General features: G+C 47.9%; 1 protein-coding gene across 4 annotated transcripts in view; it reads right to left on the bottom strand.

Annotated features, from left to right (window-relative positions):
- Window positions 1–18,593, bottom strand: part of LOC113612776 (neurotrimin) — a 933,717-nt gene that overhangs the window by 170,171 nt on the left and 744,953 nt on the right. For all 4 annotated transcript variants that reach the window (XM_027092913.1, XM_027092912.1, XM_027092914.1 and 1 more), the window contains exon 3: window positions 16,195–16,427. In XM_027092913.1, the coding sequence (XP_026948714.1) occupies window positions 16,195–16,427 (233 nt within the window). The remainder of the gene's footprint in view (window positions 1–16,194; window positions 16,428–18,593) is intronic.

Raw genomic sequence — 18,593 nt, forward strand, 5'->3', positions numbered from 1 at the left:
TCCTTCCCTCCATCCTTCCCTCCTTCACTCCTTCTTCCCTCCCTCCCTCCTTTCTTTCTTTCTTTCTTTCTTTCTACTTCTACTAATTCTTTCTTTCTACTTTTTCTCCCTTTTCTTCTGAGCCATGTGGATGAAAGGCTCTTGGTGCTGCAGCCAGGAGTTAGTGCTGTGCCTCTGAGGTGGGAGAGCCAACTTCAGGACACTGGTCCACAAGAGACCTCCCAGCTACACATAATATCAAACAGCGAAAATCTCCCAGAGATCTCCATCTCAACACCAGCACCCAGCTTCACTCAACGACCAGCAAGCTACAGTGCTGGACATCCTATGCCAAACAACTAGCAAGACAGGAACACAACCCCACCCATTAGCAGAGAGGCTGCCCAGAATCATAATAAGTCGACAGACACCCCAAAACACACCACCAGATGTGGACCTGCCCACCAGAAAGACAAGATCCAGCCTCATCCACCAGAACACAGGCACTAGTCCCCTCTACCAGGAAGCCTACACAACCCACTGAACCAACCTTTGCCACTGGGGACAGACACCAAAAACAACGGGAACTACGAACCTGCAGCCTGCAAAAAGGAGACCCCAAACACAGTAAGATAAGCAAAATGAGAAGACAGAAAAACACACAGCAGATGAAGGAGCAAGATAAAAACCCACCAGACCTAACGAATGAAGAGGAAATAGGCAGTCTACCTGAAAAAGAATTCAGAATAATGACAGTAAAGATGATCCAAAATCTTGGAAATAGAATAGAGAAAATGCAAGAAACATTTAACAACGACCTAGAAGAACTAAAGATGAAACAAACAATGATGAACAACACAATAAATGAAATGAAAAATACTCTAGATGGGATCAATAGCAGAATAACTGAGGCAGAAGAACGGATAAGTGACCTGGAAGATAAAATAGTGGAAATAACTACTGCAGAGCAGAATAAAGAAAAAAGAATGAAAAGAACTGAGGACAGTCTCAGAGACCTCTGGGACAACATTAAACGCACCAACATCCAAATTATAGGGGTTCCAGAAGAAGAAGAGAAAAAAAAGGGACTGAGAAAATATTTGAAGAGATTATAGTTGAAAACTTCCCTAATATGGGAAACAAAATAGTTAATCAAGTCCAGGAAGCACAGAGAGTCCCATACCGGATAAATCCAAGGAGAAATACGCCAAGACACATATTAATCAAACTGTCAAAAATAAAATACAAAGAAAACATATTAAAAGCAGCAAGGGAAAAACAACAAATAACACACAAGGGAATCCCCATAAGGTTAACAGCTGATCTTTCAGCAGAAACTCTGCAAGCCAGAAGGGAGTGGCAGGACATATTGAAAGTGATGAAGGAGAAAAACCTGCAACCAGAAAGTCCTGTACACTAATGATGAAATATCTGAAAATGAAATTAAGAAAACACTCCCATTTACCACTGCAACAAAAAGAATAAAATATCTAGGAATAAACCTACCTAAGGAGACAAAAGACCTGTATGCAGAAAATTATAAGACACTTATGAAAGAAATTAAAGATGATACAACTAGATGGAGAGATATACCATGTTCTTGGATTGGAAGAATCAACATTGTGAAAATGACTCTACTACCCAAAGCAATCTACAGATTCAATGCAATCCCTATCAAACTACCACTGGCATTTTTCACATAACTAGAACAAAAAATTTCACAATTTGTATGGAAGCACAAAAGACCCCGAATAGGCAAAGCAATCTTGAGAACGAAAAATGGAGCTGGAGGAATCAGGCTCCCTGACTTCAGACTATACTACAAAGCTACAGTAATCAGGACAGTATGGTAGTGGCACAAAAACAGAAATATAGATCAATGGAACAGGATAGAAAGCCCAGAGATAAACCCACGCACATATGGTCACCTTATCTTTGATAAAGGAGGCAAGAATATACAGTGGATAAAAAACAGCCTCTTCAATAAGTGGTTCTGGGAAAACTGGACAGGTACATGTAAAAGTATGAAATTAGAACACTCCCTAACACCATACACAAAAATAAAGTCAAAATGGATTAAAGACCTAAATGTAAGGCCAGACACTATCAAACTCTTAGAGGACAACATAGGTAGAACACTCTATAACATAAATCACAGCAAGATCCTTTTTGACCCACCTCCTAGAGAAATGGAAATAAAACCAAAAATAAACAAATGGGACCTAATGAAACTTCAAAGCTTTTGCACAGCAAAGGAAACTATAAACAAGACCAAAACAAAACCATAATTCAAAAAGAGTCATGTACCAAAATGTTCGTTGTAGCTCTATTTACAATAGCCCAGAGATGGAAACAACCTAAGTGCCCATCATCGGATGAATGGATAAAGAAGATGTGGCACATATATACAATGGAATATCACTCAGCCATAAAAAGAAACCTAATTGAGCTATTTGTAATGAGGTGGATAGACCTAGAGTCTGTCATACAGAGTGAAGTAAGTCAGAAAGAGAGAGACAAATACCGTATGCTAACACATATATATGGAATTTAAGAAAAAAAAATGTCATGAAGAACCTAGGGGTAAGACAGGAATAAAGACACAGACCTACTAGAGAATGGACTTGAGGATATGGGGAGGGGGAAGGGTAAGCTGTGACAAAGCGAGAGAGAGGCATGGACATATATACACTACCAAACGTAAGGTAGATAGCTAGTGGGAAGCAGCCGCATAGCACAGGGATATCCGCTCGGTGCTTTGTGACCGCCTGGAGGGGTGGGATAGGGAGGGTGGGAGGGAGGGAGACGCAAGCGGGAAGAGATATGGGAACACATGTATATATATATAAAATTGATTCATTTTGTTGTGAAGCAGAAACTAACACATCATTGTAAAGCAATTATACTCCAATAAAGACGTTAAAAAAAAAAAAAAAAAAAAGAAAATCCACCCTGTAAAGTCAGCTTAATGTCACCTGGTCTGAGAATAGGGTGACCACAGCATTTTGATAGAAATAACAGAAAAGTTCACGCTCTCACACGCAAGCAAGGGAACAGAATAAACCCTGGAATTGGAGGCAGAGGAGGGAAGATTTTCATTTACTGTCAGACCCTAGTTTTCATTCATTTATTTATTCAATAGACATTGATTGAGTGCCTACCACATGGCAGACCCTGTTCTAGGCACTTGGATTTAACAGTGAACAAAGCAGCCACGTCCCTGCCTTCCCCCACTGGAGCATGTGTCCTCGTGGAGGGAAACAGACCACGACTCTAAACATGTGAATATATGTTATGCCAACAGGTGAGCTCTGCTACGGAGGAAAGCGAAGGAGAAAGGTGCTAGAGAGTGAGCAGGTGGGTGGGATCTCTGCCTTATACAGGTGGTCAGAGAGGCCTCTCCCTAAGGTGACCTTGGGGCAGAGACCTGCAGAATGGAGGGCTGCTCCCAAGGACACCCGGCACGGGCTCCAGCAGGGGAGGGGGCACAACCGTGAGGTGGGAGCCCCTTTGTCATATTCCGAGAACAAGCAGAGGAAGAGGTGGGGTAAGAAGAGGGAGGAGAGACGCCAGGCGGTATAGGACCCGTCAGGCCACAGGAAGGACTTCGGGTTCTACTCTGAGGGAGCTGGCGAAGGACTGGGCGGCCCGCTCAGAGGGATGAGGAAACCTGTAAAGGACCAGTCCTGCTGAGTGTGAAGAGCAGAGCGTGGGGAGTGAGTGGAAAACAGAGAAGGGATGGGGGCTTGGGACAGGGCAGTAGAACTGCATGTGGGGAGAAGTGGTGGGATTCTGGATAAACTTCAAATTTCAGCAACTCTAATAGGAAGTGCTCAAGCCGGAAGAGGAGTAGGGGAGAAGGAAAAGAGTCCGGATCAATGCTGAGGTTTGCAACAGGAGCTCCTAGAAGAATGAGTTGCCATTGACCGGATGGGAAGCCCACAGAAGGGAGCCGTTTGGGGTCACGGTCAGGGGCCATCGGCAAAGACAGCTAGAATTCAAGAGCTTGATTTTGTACCTTTGGAGTTTGAGGCACCGGTGAGACAAATAGTAGTGATCAAGTCCAAGGAGTAGGCCCCCCCAGCTAACAAGAGGACACTTAGCAACTTTACCTTCCATTCTAATCCCAGGTCCCCAGACCACATCTCAGGGCCCAGTGCTGGGCCACATCACCAGCCTCCTTCCACTGGAATCACATGTGGCTCCTCCAACCCCCGGAACCTGGTGGAAGTTATTTTCAACATCAGAAAGTAGAGTCGGGCTTCCCTGGTGGCGCAGTGGTTGAGAGTCCGCCTGCCGATGCAGGGGACACGGGTTCGAGCCCTGGTCTGGGAAGATCCCACATGCCGCGGAGCAGCTGGGCCCGTGAGCCACAACTACTGAGCCTGCGCGTCTGGAGCCTGTGCTCCGCAGAGAACAAGAGAGGCTGCGATAGCGACAGGCCCGCGCACCGCGATGAAGAGTGGCCCCCGCTTGTCACAACTAGAGAAAGCCCTCGCACAGAAACGAAGACCCAACACAGCCATAAATAAATAAATAAAATTAAAAAAAAAAAAAAGTAGAGTCTCTGTTTCGGCATTTGGATTATTCCGTCACCTCCTGTAGGTACCCCAAGGATAAGGAGCTGATGTTGTCCAAACATCTACATGACAAGGGTGGCTGTCCAAAGAGAGTCTTTAAAGAAGAAATAAACAGCCTGTCTGCAAGATGACGCTTTCTTCAGCTCTCACATTGGCCAAACCTGAACTTCTGACAGATCTGGAATCCCAACCTTTTCTGACTTTCAGCCACCAGGGATTCACAGGGTTGAAGGCCAGTGTATTAGTTTCCTGCGGCTGCTGTAACAAGGTACCATAAACTCGGCAGTTTAAGACAACAGAAATGTGTCCTCTCACAGTTCTGGAGACCACGAAGTCCAAAATCAGTTTCACTGTGTTGAAATCAAGGTACCTGCAGGGCTGCACCGCCTCTGGATGCTCTAGGGGAGAATCTGTTCCTTGCCTCTTCCAGCGTCTGGCGGCTGCTCCCTGGCTCATGGCCACATCACTCCAGTTGCCAAGGAGAGCAACTCTGAGTTTCTCTCTGCTCCATCTTCACGTGGTTTTCTCCTCTGTGTGTCTGTATCAAATCTCCAGCCTTCCTCTTATGAGGATACATGTGATCACATTTAGTGCCCACCTGGTTAATCCAGGTTAATCTCTCCATGTCAGATCTTAACTTAATCACATCTGCAAAGACGTCATCATGTAAGGTAACACTCACAGTTCCAAAAATTAGGACCTGATATTTTGGGTGCTCGTTATTTAGCCTAGCACAGCCAGTCTCAACACACAGTAAGTCCATTAGCTTAATGATTGAAAAAAGAAGCTTTATGGGTCCATTCATGATCCAACAAGTAGCCTGGGAGCCCCTATTAAGTTCTAGGCCCTGGGGATAAAATGCAAAAGCAGACAGGCTCCTTGGAAAACAGACACAATCAGCTAATCACAAAACAAATGCTGAATTACAACTGTGGTGAGAGATACAGAGCGCTGCATGATTCTAAGTCCTGGGGGAGGCCGGGGTGGAGGTTACCGTAAGACAGGAGGTCTGAGGAAGCTCCCTTAGGACGTGGCATTCAAGTTACTGTTTGCAGGATAAATGGGGTTAACTGAGTGGAAAGAGGAAAGGCTGCAAGGCAGAAGGCAGAGAATGGAGAGGCCATTTCTGGTCATTTCCACGACCAGAAAGAACAAGTCAAGTAAAATACAATGAGAGCAGTGAGGCAGGAGCGTGGGGGTGAACAGGGACTGAAGAAGAGGCGTCCTGGGACGTGCAGCCCTCGGTCAAGCCCTTGAGGTTCCATCGAATCCAGGCTTGAAAAGAGCACTTTGGCTGCGCGTGGAGAAAGTGGGGGTGATGGAGAGCAGAGTGGGTGTGGGCAGACTAGCTGTTTTATTTTCATTTTAACAGCTGAGAGCTCAACTGTCAGACCATCATTTTCAGAAGACTTGTATCTGTGTGGCCTTCCCGGACACCCAAGCCAGCTCCCCAGCTTGCAGGAGCATCTCTCTTAGTCCCAGGATGCTCGTGAACAGCTCTGTCCCAGCAGTTCCCCCTTTAAACCCCAATTGCTGCCTCAGCCCCATTTTATATCCTGATCACAGAGATCGGTCTCAGTCATCTTTGTATCTATTCCAACTCGTATTTCAGTACTCAACACGCGCTAGTCTACGTGTGAGTGAAAGGGGAAAAGGAAAATCGAATTTTCTGATCCCTCAGCTCAAGGTCGCAAGAAAGGTCGTGGCTAGCTTGGGTGCTTAGAGTGAGGGGCAGCGTGAGCACAAGTCCCCCTTCTGAAGTGCAGGCACGATAGCAGTCTAAGACCTCCATAAACCAGACCCGCGGAATTATAAGAGCAAAGGGGGTGATGGCAAGAGAGCAGGGGAACGTCAGCAGGTCAGAGGTCAGAAAACCAGGCACACAGAGTGCAAAGGAGGGGACCAGGATGGGAAAGGGGGATGCAACCCAGACAGCCTCCTGGGAATAGAGACCCAAATCCGCGACAGGACACGTACGCATTCTTGGTACAGAGGACCGGGACTGTTTAAAGTAGCCCACGTAAGACAAAGGGAAGGAAGAGCCTGGAAAAGGGAAGGAAGAGGCTGGAAACCTTTATGCTGATAAACAATTACACAAATGAAGGACATTACTTTCTAGCGATGTTCGGCTTCCTTCTGTTTGGTACCTTCCTCCAAATCAGATTGGGTGACACATCAAAACATTTCTCTAACGTGTGTCTAATCTGAAATAGATTAAAGAAGTAGGTCATTTTTCCAGGTACTTGTGTCAAGATTCAGACCGGAATCCGGGACTCCTAAATCCTGAAATTTACTCCTTTCTGCTAAGCTGTTCTATCCCCAAAGGAGCCAACACTGGGTTCAATTAACCACAGTAGAAAGCACTGTTTGCCAAGTGAACATCCTCTATTTTGAATTCTTAATCCCCCCACCAGCTGACTTCACCACAAAGACGTGAATGTATAATTGAGACGTAAAGAGAACACGCCACCAAATTAAACTGCCCTAATTTTAAATCAATACTTTTTTTTTTCTCAAACAACATGAAATGAAGATCTCTCAAGAGAAAAAACATCTTGTTCCAACATCTCCAGGAGGCGTTCTCCACTGAGCCGAACTCCAGCAAAAGCCAATTAGATTTCTTACCAACACCAGACACTAAATTATCACAGACAACGCTCAACAGGAATAGAAATCTTAAGATATACTCCAAGGGGTGACACCGTCTACCCTAAGTTGGCCTGGAGACATCCGAAACACCAGGTCTCTACCCAACGGCTCCTGGGTACCAGTGAGAGGTGGCTGCCAGCGGTGGGCGGGTCTGGCGGACCCGAGGGGTTGCAGACCCCTTCCTGCGGTTCTCATTTACCTTTGGCAGCATCCTCAACCTCTCTGGCACGATCATCACTATGACAGAGCTAAGCACCCCAGTGCCAACGGCTCCGTTTGCTAGTGTACCAAGAAAGGCACCTTAACTACACCGAGGGAATATCATCATTAGTGCCCTGCCCTAGGACCTCGTATCATCCTCACTCTTCCTCCTCCATGTCAGACGTTGCCAGGCTTTCCAGCTTTGTGCACGCCAGTGCTAGGACGCTTCTCTCCAGATCCCCTGGAAAATCCTGCTCACCTCTGAAGACCCTGGAGAAACACAAGCTTGTAGTTTTGCCTGATCTTGCAGATGAAATCAGTTCTTCCCTTTCGGTGTATTCATGGCATTTCTACGCATAAACATCCTAATTCCTAACCCGTTATCCTCTAAGAGGGTTATTAACAAATAATACAGCAGTCTCCTCTGCTAGACAGGGCGGGGACTCTGAACGCGTGTGGGTCCCCAGGGCCTGGCTTCCAAATACTGTAAAATGGAATTGAAAGATGACAGCTGACGATCCTCATGTGACAACAGATGGACTAAGGGGCTTGGTCACCAACGTCTCCCCACGCCGTAAGAAGCTAGACGTTTCAATTTGGCAAGAAGAAGAGGGAGGGTTTAGATGTTTTTGAGTCGACTGCAAAAGTCATGGCCTTCAAATCAATGATGCTGTCCTTGATATCACTTTATACACACCCTTATAGGGATGACACCCAGAATCTTTAGGAATATAGTCATGAGCCAGATCCAATGGATCACAAAACCATAAAGACACCTCAGACAATCCTTCGTTAAAAATATCTGCTTCAAGTTCAATTTGAGTAAGCCACAGGGAGCCTGTGATACGGGAATAGAAATCTAAAGGAATGCATTAGGAAGGGCCGCTTACTCCGAGTCTCCTGTTTGCCCTTCCCCAGTAGAAAATGACAACACATCTTATTTGGAGGCTACAGGGCTACATATGACCCAGGAGGAGTCAGAGCTGCTTTCCTCAGCCCTCTGGTATTGGAATCTGAGGCAGCACAGACTCCCTGGAGAAAACCACCTAAGGGACAAGAATTCTGTGGTTGCTTAAAGACCTCCCCCCTTGGGAGCCCTAACTGCTTACCTGGAGGGATGCTGCCTGACTCCCATAAGGCTTGCTGTGAAGCAACAGGGTCACCTGGGCTTCCTGCTTCCCTAGAGCTCTGAGTGGTGTGGAGGACAGGACAGGGGACCTGTTATTACCTACTGTACTGACCAGGAAGCACCAGCAGGCAGGTGCCGAGTTTTCCCAACTGCCTAGGAAACAGAAAGATCCTCCCCAGCGACACCAGAGGGCACAGAAAATGCCATTATTAAGCCTGTATAGATTCTACTATAGCTATTTTCTCAGATTTCTTTAGTATCATAGACTCTGCCCTACTTAGTAACAGATGGATGACGTTCCGGGGGTTTACTGAAATTGAGTAAACTCACGAAGAATTTTTGCCTCTCCACGGCCCATAAATGCATCAAAAAATTTAAAAACTCAGCAGGTAAAACTGAGTTGCCTCATTTGCATGCTGTCGAAATTCTGTAAATCAATTTCAGGTAAAATGCCCTACTTCCTTGTCATTCTCCAGGGTGCTTTGAGGAGCACTTTAATTTTGTGGTGGAATTTCATTGCCTGACTTTTTGAAAGTTCTGCCGAATTCAGAGGTACAGTCTTACGACCAGGCCCAACGTGCATTTTGAGCTACATCTTGAACGGGGGAAGGAAGAGGTTAGATGGTTTGGAGAGCAGTTTGGGATGGCAGATGTGACCTACTGTCACACAAGGCCACTGGCAGCTGAAGAATGCAGATGTGCTCAAAAGGCGACTTCTGTGGACTTAGGGCTGGACGGTGGTGCTTCCTCTACTATGGACTCAGCGAGATGTAGCCCGAATGGAAATTAGATGGTGCAAAGGTCTCTTCAGCTCCACCACGGCAGCCTCGCAGGGCCAGGGGGCAGGCTGCTTTCAGCGGGGGATGTGGCTGTCTGAGAGACAGAAGTCTTTGTTTTCAGTGTAAGGATTAGAGCACATTATTCCCTTTGATCTGTTGTTTTTCAAATTCCCTTTTGTTCAGGTTCTGGGTGGGGAGGGTCTATGGGGCGTAGGTATCTAGAAATTAAAAGTTATTGTTCCTGTTCTCTTAATCATAATAATGAGTTTGGCTTGACAAGGTCAATTAATTATTCAGGATTAGAAAGCAACACGATTCTACATATCAGGCGGGTATGAGGGGAGGGTTCTGAGCAGGGAGACGATACCAGGTAAATGCAGGGCTGGTACCACCAAAGCTCTGTTGTTGGCAAGTCACCTGCTGGTGCTGGCTATTCCCTGGCCTGGTCCCTTTCTCTCCGGGATCCCACCAGCCCAGGGAAATGGACGGCCACATCCTGGCTTCCTCCTCTCATCCCTGTCTTATTCCATAGACATTAGCGGGGGACCCCCTTCATGTGAGCTTCAGAGCTGTTTGACTCCAAAAGGCAGGTAATTAACTATCAAACCATAGCAGGGATTTTCAGATTAATTCTGCCCAGGAAGAAATAGGAAAATTCATTTCGACCAAACAAAAGGGAGGGGGTAATTAGATGCTCCAACGACAAAAGAGAGACCTAAATAGAGTCTAGAAAACTGATACAGGGCCCAAAGCTTGTATTAGTGTTATTTTTACACCAACACCCCCATCTTTATAAGCACTGCATCCTACCTTCCTCTGTCACGCAGGTAGGTCCCTAAGTGAGACTGAAGCCCAGCAGGTAGAGCAGCAGACCTGCCAGGTCGGGCTCTGCATGCTGATAAGGAGAGCATTCCCTGACGTCCCTGAAGACCACCAGGGCAGTCTTCCTGCACTGCCACATAAGGGCTTTTACAAATACAGTTAGGGCTTTGGGGATGTCTTCCCTACTGTCCTGAATCTGGCAAACAATTCAGTCCCACAAAGCATTTTTATTCACTCAGCTTTCCAGGATGGGGCCTCTTCCAAGAAACAATGGAGACGGGGTAGAGCTTTTCCATATGCAGAGAAGTCTGGTTTGGCAGCAGGATCAAGAAGGGGAAAGGATTAAAATACATACGCAGCTGAACTGGAGAAGCAGCCTCTTATTAATTACACTCGTAAAGCAGGGCACCCTGAGGTCACAGAGGTGGAAAGCGCTAGACCCATATTTTCATAAATCGGAGGTGGGTCGCCCTCACGCTGGTCTAAAAGATCACGTTCCGGCTGCCTAAGTGGGCATGAGAACCCCTGGGTGGTATTTCTTACTTTTCACAAACACATTTTGAATGGAGAATTCAAGGCATCAGAAAATCACGAAGTCCAAGCATCTGAACACCTCCCCACTTCCCCGCCCCCTGCCGCTGCCTGCGGCTTCACCACAGGGCACTTTAGATGCAATAAGCGTCACCCTCCCCCGGCTGCAAGGCCAGAGTCTCGATGTCCTGGTGGAGGAACCTCCTGCATCTGCCCACTTATCCAGTCCCCAGGTTCTGCCTCTGCTCCTTGGGACACAGCTTCGGACTCCGGATGTCCTACTCTGTGTAGCTATCAGAGGAACTCCAGGCCTCCACCTTTTTCAGCAAGTCTCTCCTGTTTTTCTCTTTTTAAAGATTTTTTGATGTGAACCATTTTTAAAGTCTTTATTGAATGTTACAATATTGCTTCTGTTTTATGTTTCGGTTTTTTGGCCCCGAGGCGTGTGGGATCTTAGCTCCCGAGACCAGGAGTGGAACCCGCACCCCCTGCATTGGAAGGCGAAGGCTTAACGCTGAACCACCAGGGAAGTCTCACTTCGCTCTTGTTTTTAAAGCACCGCCATCTTTTCTAATTTCCATCTTCTCTCCAAAGTCCCATCCCCCTTCACACCCCACAGCCGGCCTTCGAAGTCAATGATGCCCATTCTTGTTTCAGCACCTGCCGCCCAGCCGGCAGTTCAAGGCCTCTGGGGATATTCTACCCGCACGGCCCGACACAGGAGCCACCAGTCCCCAGCGGCTGCTGTAGCACCTGAAATGTGGCTGGTGTGACTGAAGGAGTAAATTGCAAATTGTATTTGGTTTTAGCTAGTTTACATTTAATTTTAAATAGCCACTGTGCAGTGTAGCTGCTTAGCTCAGATGTCCTGTCCCTCGCTTCCCTCCCACACTGGCTCCAGGACCGCTCTCCTCCTGAGGCCGCCCCTTGCTCCTGACCTGCCTCTGGCACTCGCCCCACGTGACTGCCCGGGCTCTGTCTGCAGCCCTGAGCCTGCTCCTGCCCGGACGCTGCCTCTGGACGGTGTGAATCAGAAGCGCCGTCAGCCTTGTCCTGCAGGCTGGTCTTACAGCCCTGGCCATGCAGCCTGAGTCCTCTGGGGTTTCACACTCTCCCCTCCTCTCCATGGCTCGACTTCAGAGCCGCTTCTCCACCCCTGTGCCTTCCACCTCGGGGCTTCTCTCTGGAGCCCAGGCCTGCCTGACCACTGTCCCCACTCCAGCTACTTCACCAGTCCTGCCAAGACCTTTGGAGACCACTCGCCCCCAACAGCACAGGAAAGATTTGGGAGAATTTAGGTAGCCCCAGAGCGATCTTCCTAAAAAAAAGATACAGGGAAAAAACAACGCAACAGCAACAGGTAGTGAGAAGAGAAGAGATGGACCCACGAACAAAAAAGGAACCAAGCATCCCCTATTTCCCTTTTCCTTTACTATGAGGACACGATGTGCTATCAACAGATGTTTAAAATATCCTAGGGAGCGAAGCACAAATCTAGAACTTGCCACCAGTGAAAGGCTCGCCTTGAGGGTTGCAAGGGCTGAAGATGCACTGAGAGCTAAGGTCCAGAGCACCCAGGCCAAGGAAGGCCCGGCCCTGAGGCCCAGGCTTGAGCCAGAGGACGGGCCAGTGCCCAGGAGCCCACGGGAAATGTGGCTGCCGTGTAAGCGGACCAGCCTGGTCTCTGTATAGGTCATCCTGAACTCTATTAAAATGTCTGATCAAACACCACGGGGGTGAGAGGACCCAAGGGTTTGGAGGCACTCGGTGCTCCGGAAGGATTTAGACAACAGCTACACTTGCAGAACCTAAATTCCTGGGGAGGACTTGGGCACATGGCATACAAGTCCATCTTGCCCCCACGAATGGCAACTAATACTTCAGGGGCAGCATTTCGTTCATCTTCACGTGCTGAGTGCTTGGCCAGGGTGCTGGGAAGCAGAGTTGTTTCTCAATGGCGATTTACGTGTGAATGAACGAAGGCGAGGGTGGGGCAGGCACAGAGGGCTGAGGGGCCGGTACTTAGGCAGGTGCACGGGTGGCACCAGGTCTCAGCAGGAGTTAAACACACAGCACCGCAAGCAGAGAGAAGACCCAGTACAAAGAACAAGCGGGGCAGTAGGGGTATTTGCTAGAAAGGGGGAAAATATAATCTCAGCCTTTAGTAAGCTCACTTAATTCTGTGAAAATAATATTACTTTCCTTCTGTGTGCGTTTATTTATGTATGAAGCTGACTACACGTACACAAATACACACTCATGGGTGGAAATATGAGTTTCGTTATTTTCTGCTGCTGCTATCATGTGTGTGTCTATCTGTGAGTATGTGTTTAATGATGGTAATACCATTTTGAAAAGTTAAGACGTCTTCCATTCCAACACCGTGCTGCAAAGGGCTGAACAGGGATGTCTACAGAATCCAGCAGTCCGATTCTGCTGGGAATTAAGGTTTACGTTCAGTACAATAAATGATTCCAAGATAAATACATTTCTTTCTTTTTTTTTTTTTTAAGTCCTGGATGGTGATGTATCCTCTTTTCAATACAGAAACAGGGGAGCCTGGCTCTCTGCTTGTCTGATTTAGTTTGTCTGATTGCTTTTAAGAGGAGGCACAGGTTGGCTCCGAGAAACCATGGTCCTCTGTTCATTAAAGTGTCAATAATGCCCGGTCCAGGCATATCGACAGCAGATTCGCTCAGGCTGAGTCTGTGGACAAGACCAGAATCTTTTTTAACCCAGCTTGTTTCCAGATCAATACACCCATCAGCATTTGAAAATTAGCCCAAGATGAGATTCTGATACTTGAGGTGGTAAGTCATGCTCAGAGGCCACCTTGCCAGGCCACAGGTGTAAACACCTAGCTGGGATTAGACACTTTCCATCCCCATGGAGACGAGTGAGGATTGATGTAGACCCCATCCTCCACGCCCCGCCCCTCCCCCCCCCCCCCCCCCCCCCCAACCCCCGCCACACACTCTCAACCTTCCCTCTTTGAGCCTGTGTAAGTCCTTGGGGCTATAACCCAGCCATTTGCCTCAAGGGGCATTTATTAAAGTGCACTTTGTTCGAGGCACTTTCCGGGTGCTCAGGGCAGGAGTGTATGGGTGTGAGCGAGGAAGGGGAGGGGACCTTAAGGAAAAACAATGACGCAAACATGATCCTTGTTTTCAAGGAGGCTTCAGAGTTTTTCACGACTCCTTCCATTTTCCAGTTCCATAAAGGTCCTGCTTCCTGAGGCAAGCGTCTGTGATGGTGTAGAGTTCCTAAGGTCTGTCTGTCAGTGTCAGGCACTCTCAGCAGTAAGTGTGTGCACTGGGGGGAGGGAATGGGGTGGGGGAGCATGGGGCGTGGCTGCAAACGTACCCCCTGGTGCTACCGACTGGGTCACTAGGGCATCCCTCAAACTCCCTCACAGAACAGTGTGACTCTCAGTCTTTTTCTGGCCAATAATAAAACTTTCGCCCACCAACGCCATCTCATGCAACAATACCTACTCTGCTGTTTGTGATACATTCTGATACTGTCTATGCAATTCCATTTCCTTTAAAAAATGCTGTTTGTATCCAGCAGTTTGAAGATTTTCATATATAGAACCAACAGAGGAAACAACCATCATCATTTCCTTTTAGAAAGAAAGAGGGAAAAATAACATAAAATAAAAACAACTTGGTGTGACCAAGCTGTGTCATAGCACGGGGGGCCACCCACCCCACTGGCCTCATCCCTCAGCCGCTGGAGCCTGTGTGGGTCTCCCTCCAGCCTGTCCTCTTCCTACCACTGCCCATCGACCTCGCCCTTCACAGTCAGGACCCTGACCCAAGCTGCCCTCTGTCCTGCCTTCTCCCAGCTCCCCTCCCTTCTCTCCCTTCCCTGCTCCTTGTCGCTCTCACCTACCATCCACAGCTCTCCCCTTCCCTCTGGGCTGCTGGAAAGGAGGGGAGAGGAGGCTGGAGGAGCCTCTGGACCTGGAGCTTACTGCTGTGCACCTGCCATTCAGGGGGATGAAGAGAGCTGGGAATGAGAGCTGGAGAAAAGACCAGCAGAGGATCTGGCTCCATTGCTCGGGGGCTTCCCCTCTGAGGTAACGGAGCAAGGATGTGGTGCACAGTTAAATACTGTTTTTTTGTTTTGTTTCGTTTTGTTTTTTTAACATCTTTATTGGAGTATAATTGCTTTACAACGATGTGTTAGTTTCTGCTTTATAACAAAGTGAATCAGCTATATGTATACATATATGTCCATATCTCTTCCCTCTTGCGTCTCCCTCCCACCCTCTCCCTATCCCACCCCTCTAGGTGGTCACAAAGCACCGAGCTGATCTCCCTGTGCTATGCGGCTGCTTCCCACTAGCTATCTATTCTGCATTTGGTAGTGTATATATGTCCATTCCACTCTCTCACTTTGTCCCAGCTTACCCTTCCCCTCCCCATATCCTCAAGTCCATGCTCTAGTAGGTCTGTGTCTTTATTCCCATCTTGCCCCTAGGTTCTTCTGATCATTTTTTTTCTTTTTCTTTTTTTTTTTTTTAGATTCCATATATATGTGTTTTTAAAAAGTTTAAAAAAGCAGCAGCTGTATTTTTTAAAAACTAGCTAACACTTAACCAGCACCTCTGTGTGCCAGGCCCTCTCCTGAATGTTTACACATCAGTACATGGAAAATATAATCCCCTCCACTGACCCTCGCAACGTTGACTCCATTTTACAAAAAGAAACTTTGAGTCACAGCTGGAAACCTGGGGTCCCACAGCCAGAAAGTGGCCGAGTCTGATTCTGAGCACTCGCTCCCTGTCTGAGAATCCGCCTGCACGGCTGCGTGTTGTCTGAACGCCCAGCACCTGCTCTGCTTATGGGGAAGCAGAGAAGGGCCTGGGAAGCATGGAGACAGCGGAAGCAAGAGATGCAAAAACACAGACCTCAAAAGCTGGGGGTGGGTGTGAGAGGCTCAGAGGAAGGGGAGGGGAATGGGGTGCAACGAAAACACAGAGGCTATCAGACACAGGCATTAAAGGCGAGATGTGGCATCAGAAACCCAGGGCTGGGTGGTGAGAGAAGAAGCCAACAAGCTGGAAACCACAGAGGTGGCTGTGACGGCCATGTCCCAGGTAGGTGTTTAGAGCATCTGCAGTGGGCTCTGCCTTCTTTGAAGGCTCTGTGTGAGGGATGGCATATGCGCAGTGCCAGAGAGCTAAAATGCTGGTCTTAAAATAAAGTGAGCTTAGCAGTGGATGGAACCTTAAAAAAACTTAGAGGAGAAAAAAGCCAAGGAGAGCAATAATCAGGAGCTAATTTTCTGAGAAAATGTATTATTGGAACAAAAGCAAAGAACAAACAAAAAAACAAACCCTAGTCCTATTCAATGGGAAAATGATTTGAAATTTTAGCATCAGATGGCAAAGCGAAAATTAGGAAATTGTCCTGGCCAGATGGAACGGACAGACTCATCTCAGTTGAGAATCACAGTGAAAGTGTTGGATACAGGCTCTCTCAGCCGCCCCTGCACCGGCTGCCCCCAGGCCGCCTACCTTGCACGATGAGGTGCACCCGGGAGGTCTTGGGGTGGTTGTCCGTCTGCACGGAGCAGGTGTACGGGCCCTCGTCGTACACGTCCACATTCTGGATCTCGATGCTGTACTGGGTCTGGGTGTTGCTCAGGAGGACCACGCGGGGGTCCAGACACCACTTGTCGTTCCCGGCGTAGAGGATGGTGCTGCGGTTCAGCCAGGCCACCCGGGTGACCCGGTTGTCAATCGTGCACCTGGAGGGAGGACCAGACAGTTAAGTCAGGGGACCGCAGAGAAACGGGAGCCATCAGGGTCTTCATGGCAAGGCTGAGATGCCTGGTCACCCTGCCTTGTCTTCGCCCCCTGCCCCCAATGTGTACACGCACACCTCCTGTTTGCTGTGGCCTGGGTGGAACTTTCTGGAACCCAGCGTCAGAGGTCTTGCAGAACTGCAGCCTCAGAACATGGGCTGTTTCAGACTTCCAGGTCCTGAGTGATTCTGTGCTTCTGAAAACCCCTGAGCACAGGACTATTTCAATACCCCTAACTATTCACTAGTTATAGCCTGGAACCATCATCCGTCCTTGGAATGGCTGGGCCCTGGGACTACCCCCATCCTCCCCCCGCCCTGGGATTTCCATGATGTGCATATGATAATCCCTCACATTGCCTTCAAGATGTTCTGGGTGTACTAAGTTGCCCAATACTCAAAACAACCCTGTGAGGAAGGTTCTATTGGTAAAAAGAATTGAAGAACAGAGACACTGAATGCTTCTGGCAAATGGCACAGATAACGTGCGCTAGATCAGAAACCCAGCTTTTAACTACTAAACATTCTTTCTCCCATCTCAGAATAGCGAATTCCAACAGAAGGCTTTTGAAGTCAAAACTAAATATGGACCCACCACCATTGCTATTTCTCCTCATTATACCCAGGGGCAGAAATGTTCAATTACTGCTAGACTAAAGGCATTTTCCAAAATCTCAAAATGGTTCGTACATGTAAAAATAGACTTTCTTTCTTTTATTTTTGCATCTGGAGTCCCCAAATTGTGGAAGCTCCCTTCTCTTTTCCTACACTTTCAAATTTCCCAGCTACTCTGGCCAAATCCTCATCAAATCTGTCTGCATTCATTTCCCTCTCTAGCCACAGCGAGTATGTTTTACGGCCTGAGGCTAAATTCACAGACACAGTGTCCTGATCCTGGCTATAATGCTGGAAATAGCAACTCTGCCACGGTAGGTACAGTGTTGCCTCCAACGTAATCATGCTTTTGCAGGGTACCAGGTACTTTCACATCCATCCTGTGTCATGTGATTCTTGCAGCAAATCGGTGAGATAGATGATCTCACCCATCCATTCTCCACTTTAAAGATCAGGCCTCCAGGGTCGGAAATGGTCTGGTGACTTGCCTCAGGATAGGGAGCTAGGGAGTGATGGAGAGTCAGACCCCTCAGCCAGGTTCTAAGTCCTGGTCCTGGGTGCCCCTTAGGATGTGCAAAGGTGCATTTTTCAGGGACGGTTGCTCCCGCTGAATTCTCATAATTGTCTGTGACCATAAAAAGCCTGAGAACTGCTGCTGAGTACAGCAGCTTCCCCAGGTAGTCCCTCTCGAGATGTGCTCTCCAGCGCTGTGCATCCTTTCCACGCGTACTTGTGTAAATGTCACACGATCATTGCCGGGCCTCTCAGGCACAGGCAGAAGGGCTTGGTGAGAGGCCCTGTAGGGAAAACTGCTCAACCAGAAACACCTCTGCTCAGCTGTCCAGCTTGCTTTGCGCTGCTTACTGTGTTTTTTGGACGACAAAGGATAGAAATGATGGGAAACCTGACCAGGGGAGTATTTCTGAAAGCGGGCATGGACCACTTGCATCAAAATCACAGGAGGTGTTACTGATTTTCTTGTCCTACTGATTCAGAATCTTTGGGAACTCAGAAACATGAATTTCTAACAATACCCCAGCTGGGTCAGACACCCACCAAAGTTTGAAAAGCACTGGGATATACAGCAGGGTATCCAGGACCAGCCACATAACTTGTGGATCTCAGTGCAAAACGCAAATGCAGAGTCCTTTGCTCAAGGACTATTAAGAATTTCAAGATGGTGAGAGCAGGGCATTTCACAAGTGCAGGGTCCTGTGCGAATAAACACACACCCTGAAGGGATGTCCCACATTTCTGTGCTTGTAACTCTCTTCGGGATCTTACTTAAATATGCGTTCTGATTTGGAAGGTCTGGGGTGGGGCCTGAGAGTCTGCATTTTCGTAAGCTCCCAGGAGATGACAATGCCGATGGCCCCCAGACCATCACTTAAGCAGCATAAAGCTAGAGGGAACTGTATGCACGTGAGGGTTTGAGAAGCACTGAGCTAGCCCTTCACTATGTGAAAGTGTGACCAGAAAACCAGCAGGTCGTCAT

The sequence above is a fragment of the Aethalodelphis obliquidens genome, unplaced genomic scaffold, assembly GCF_003676395.1.
Source record: "Aethalodelphis obliquidens isolate GAN/ISIS:26980383/991018 unplaced genomic scaffold, ASM367639v1 scaffold82, whole genome shotgun sequence".
NCBI lineage: Eukaryota > Metazoa > Chordata > Mammalia > Artiodactyla > Delphinidae > Aethalodelphis > Aethalodelphis obliquidens.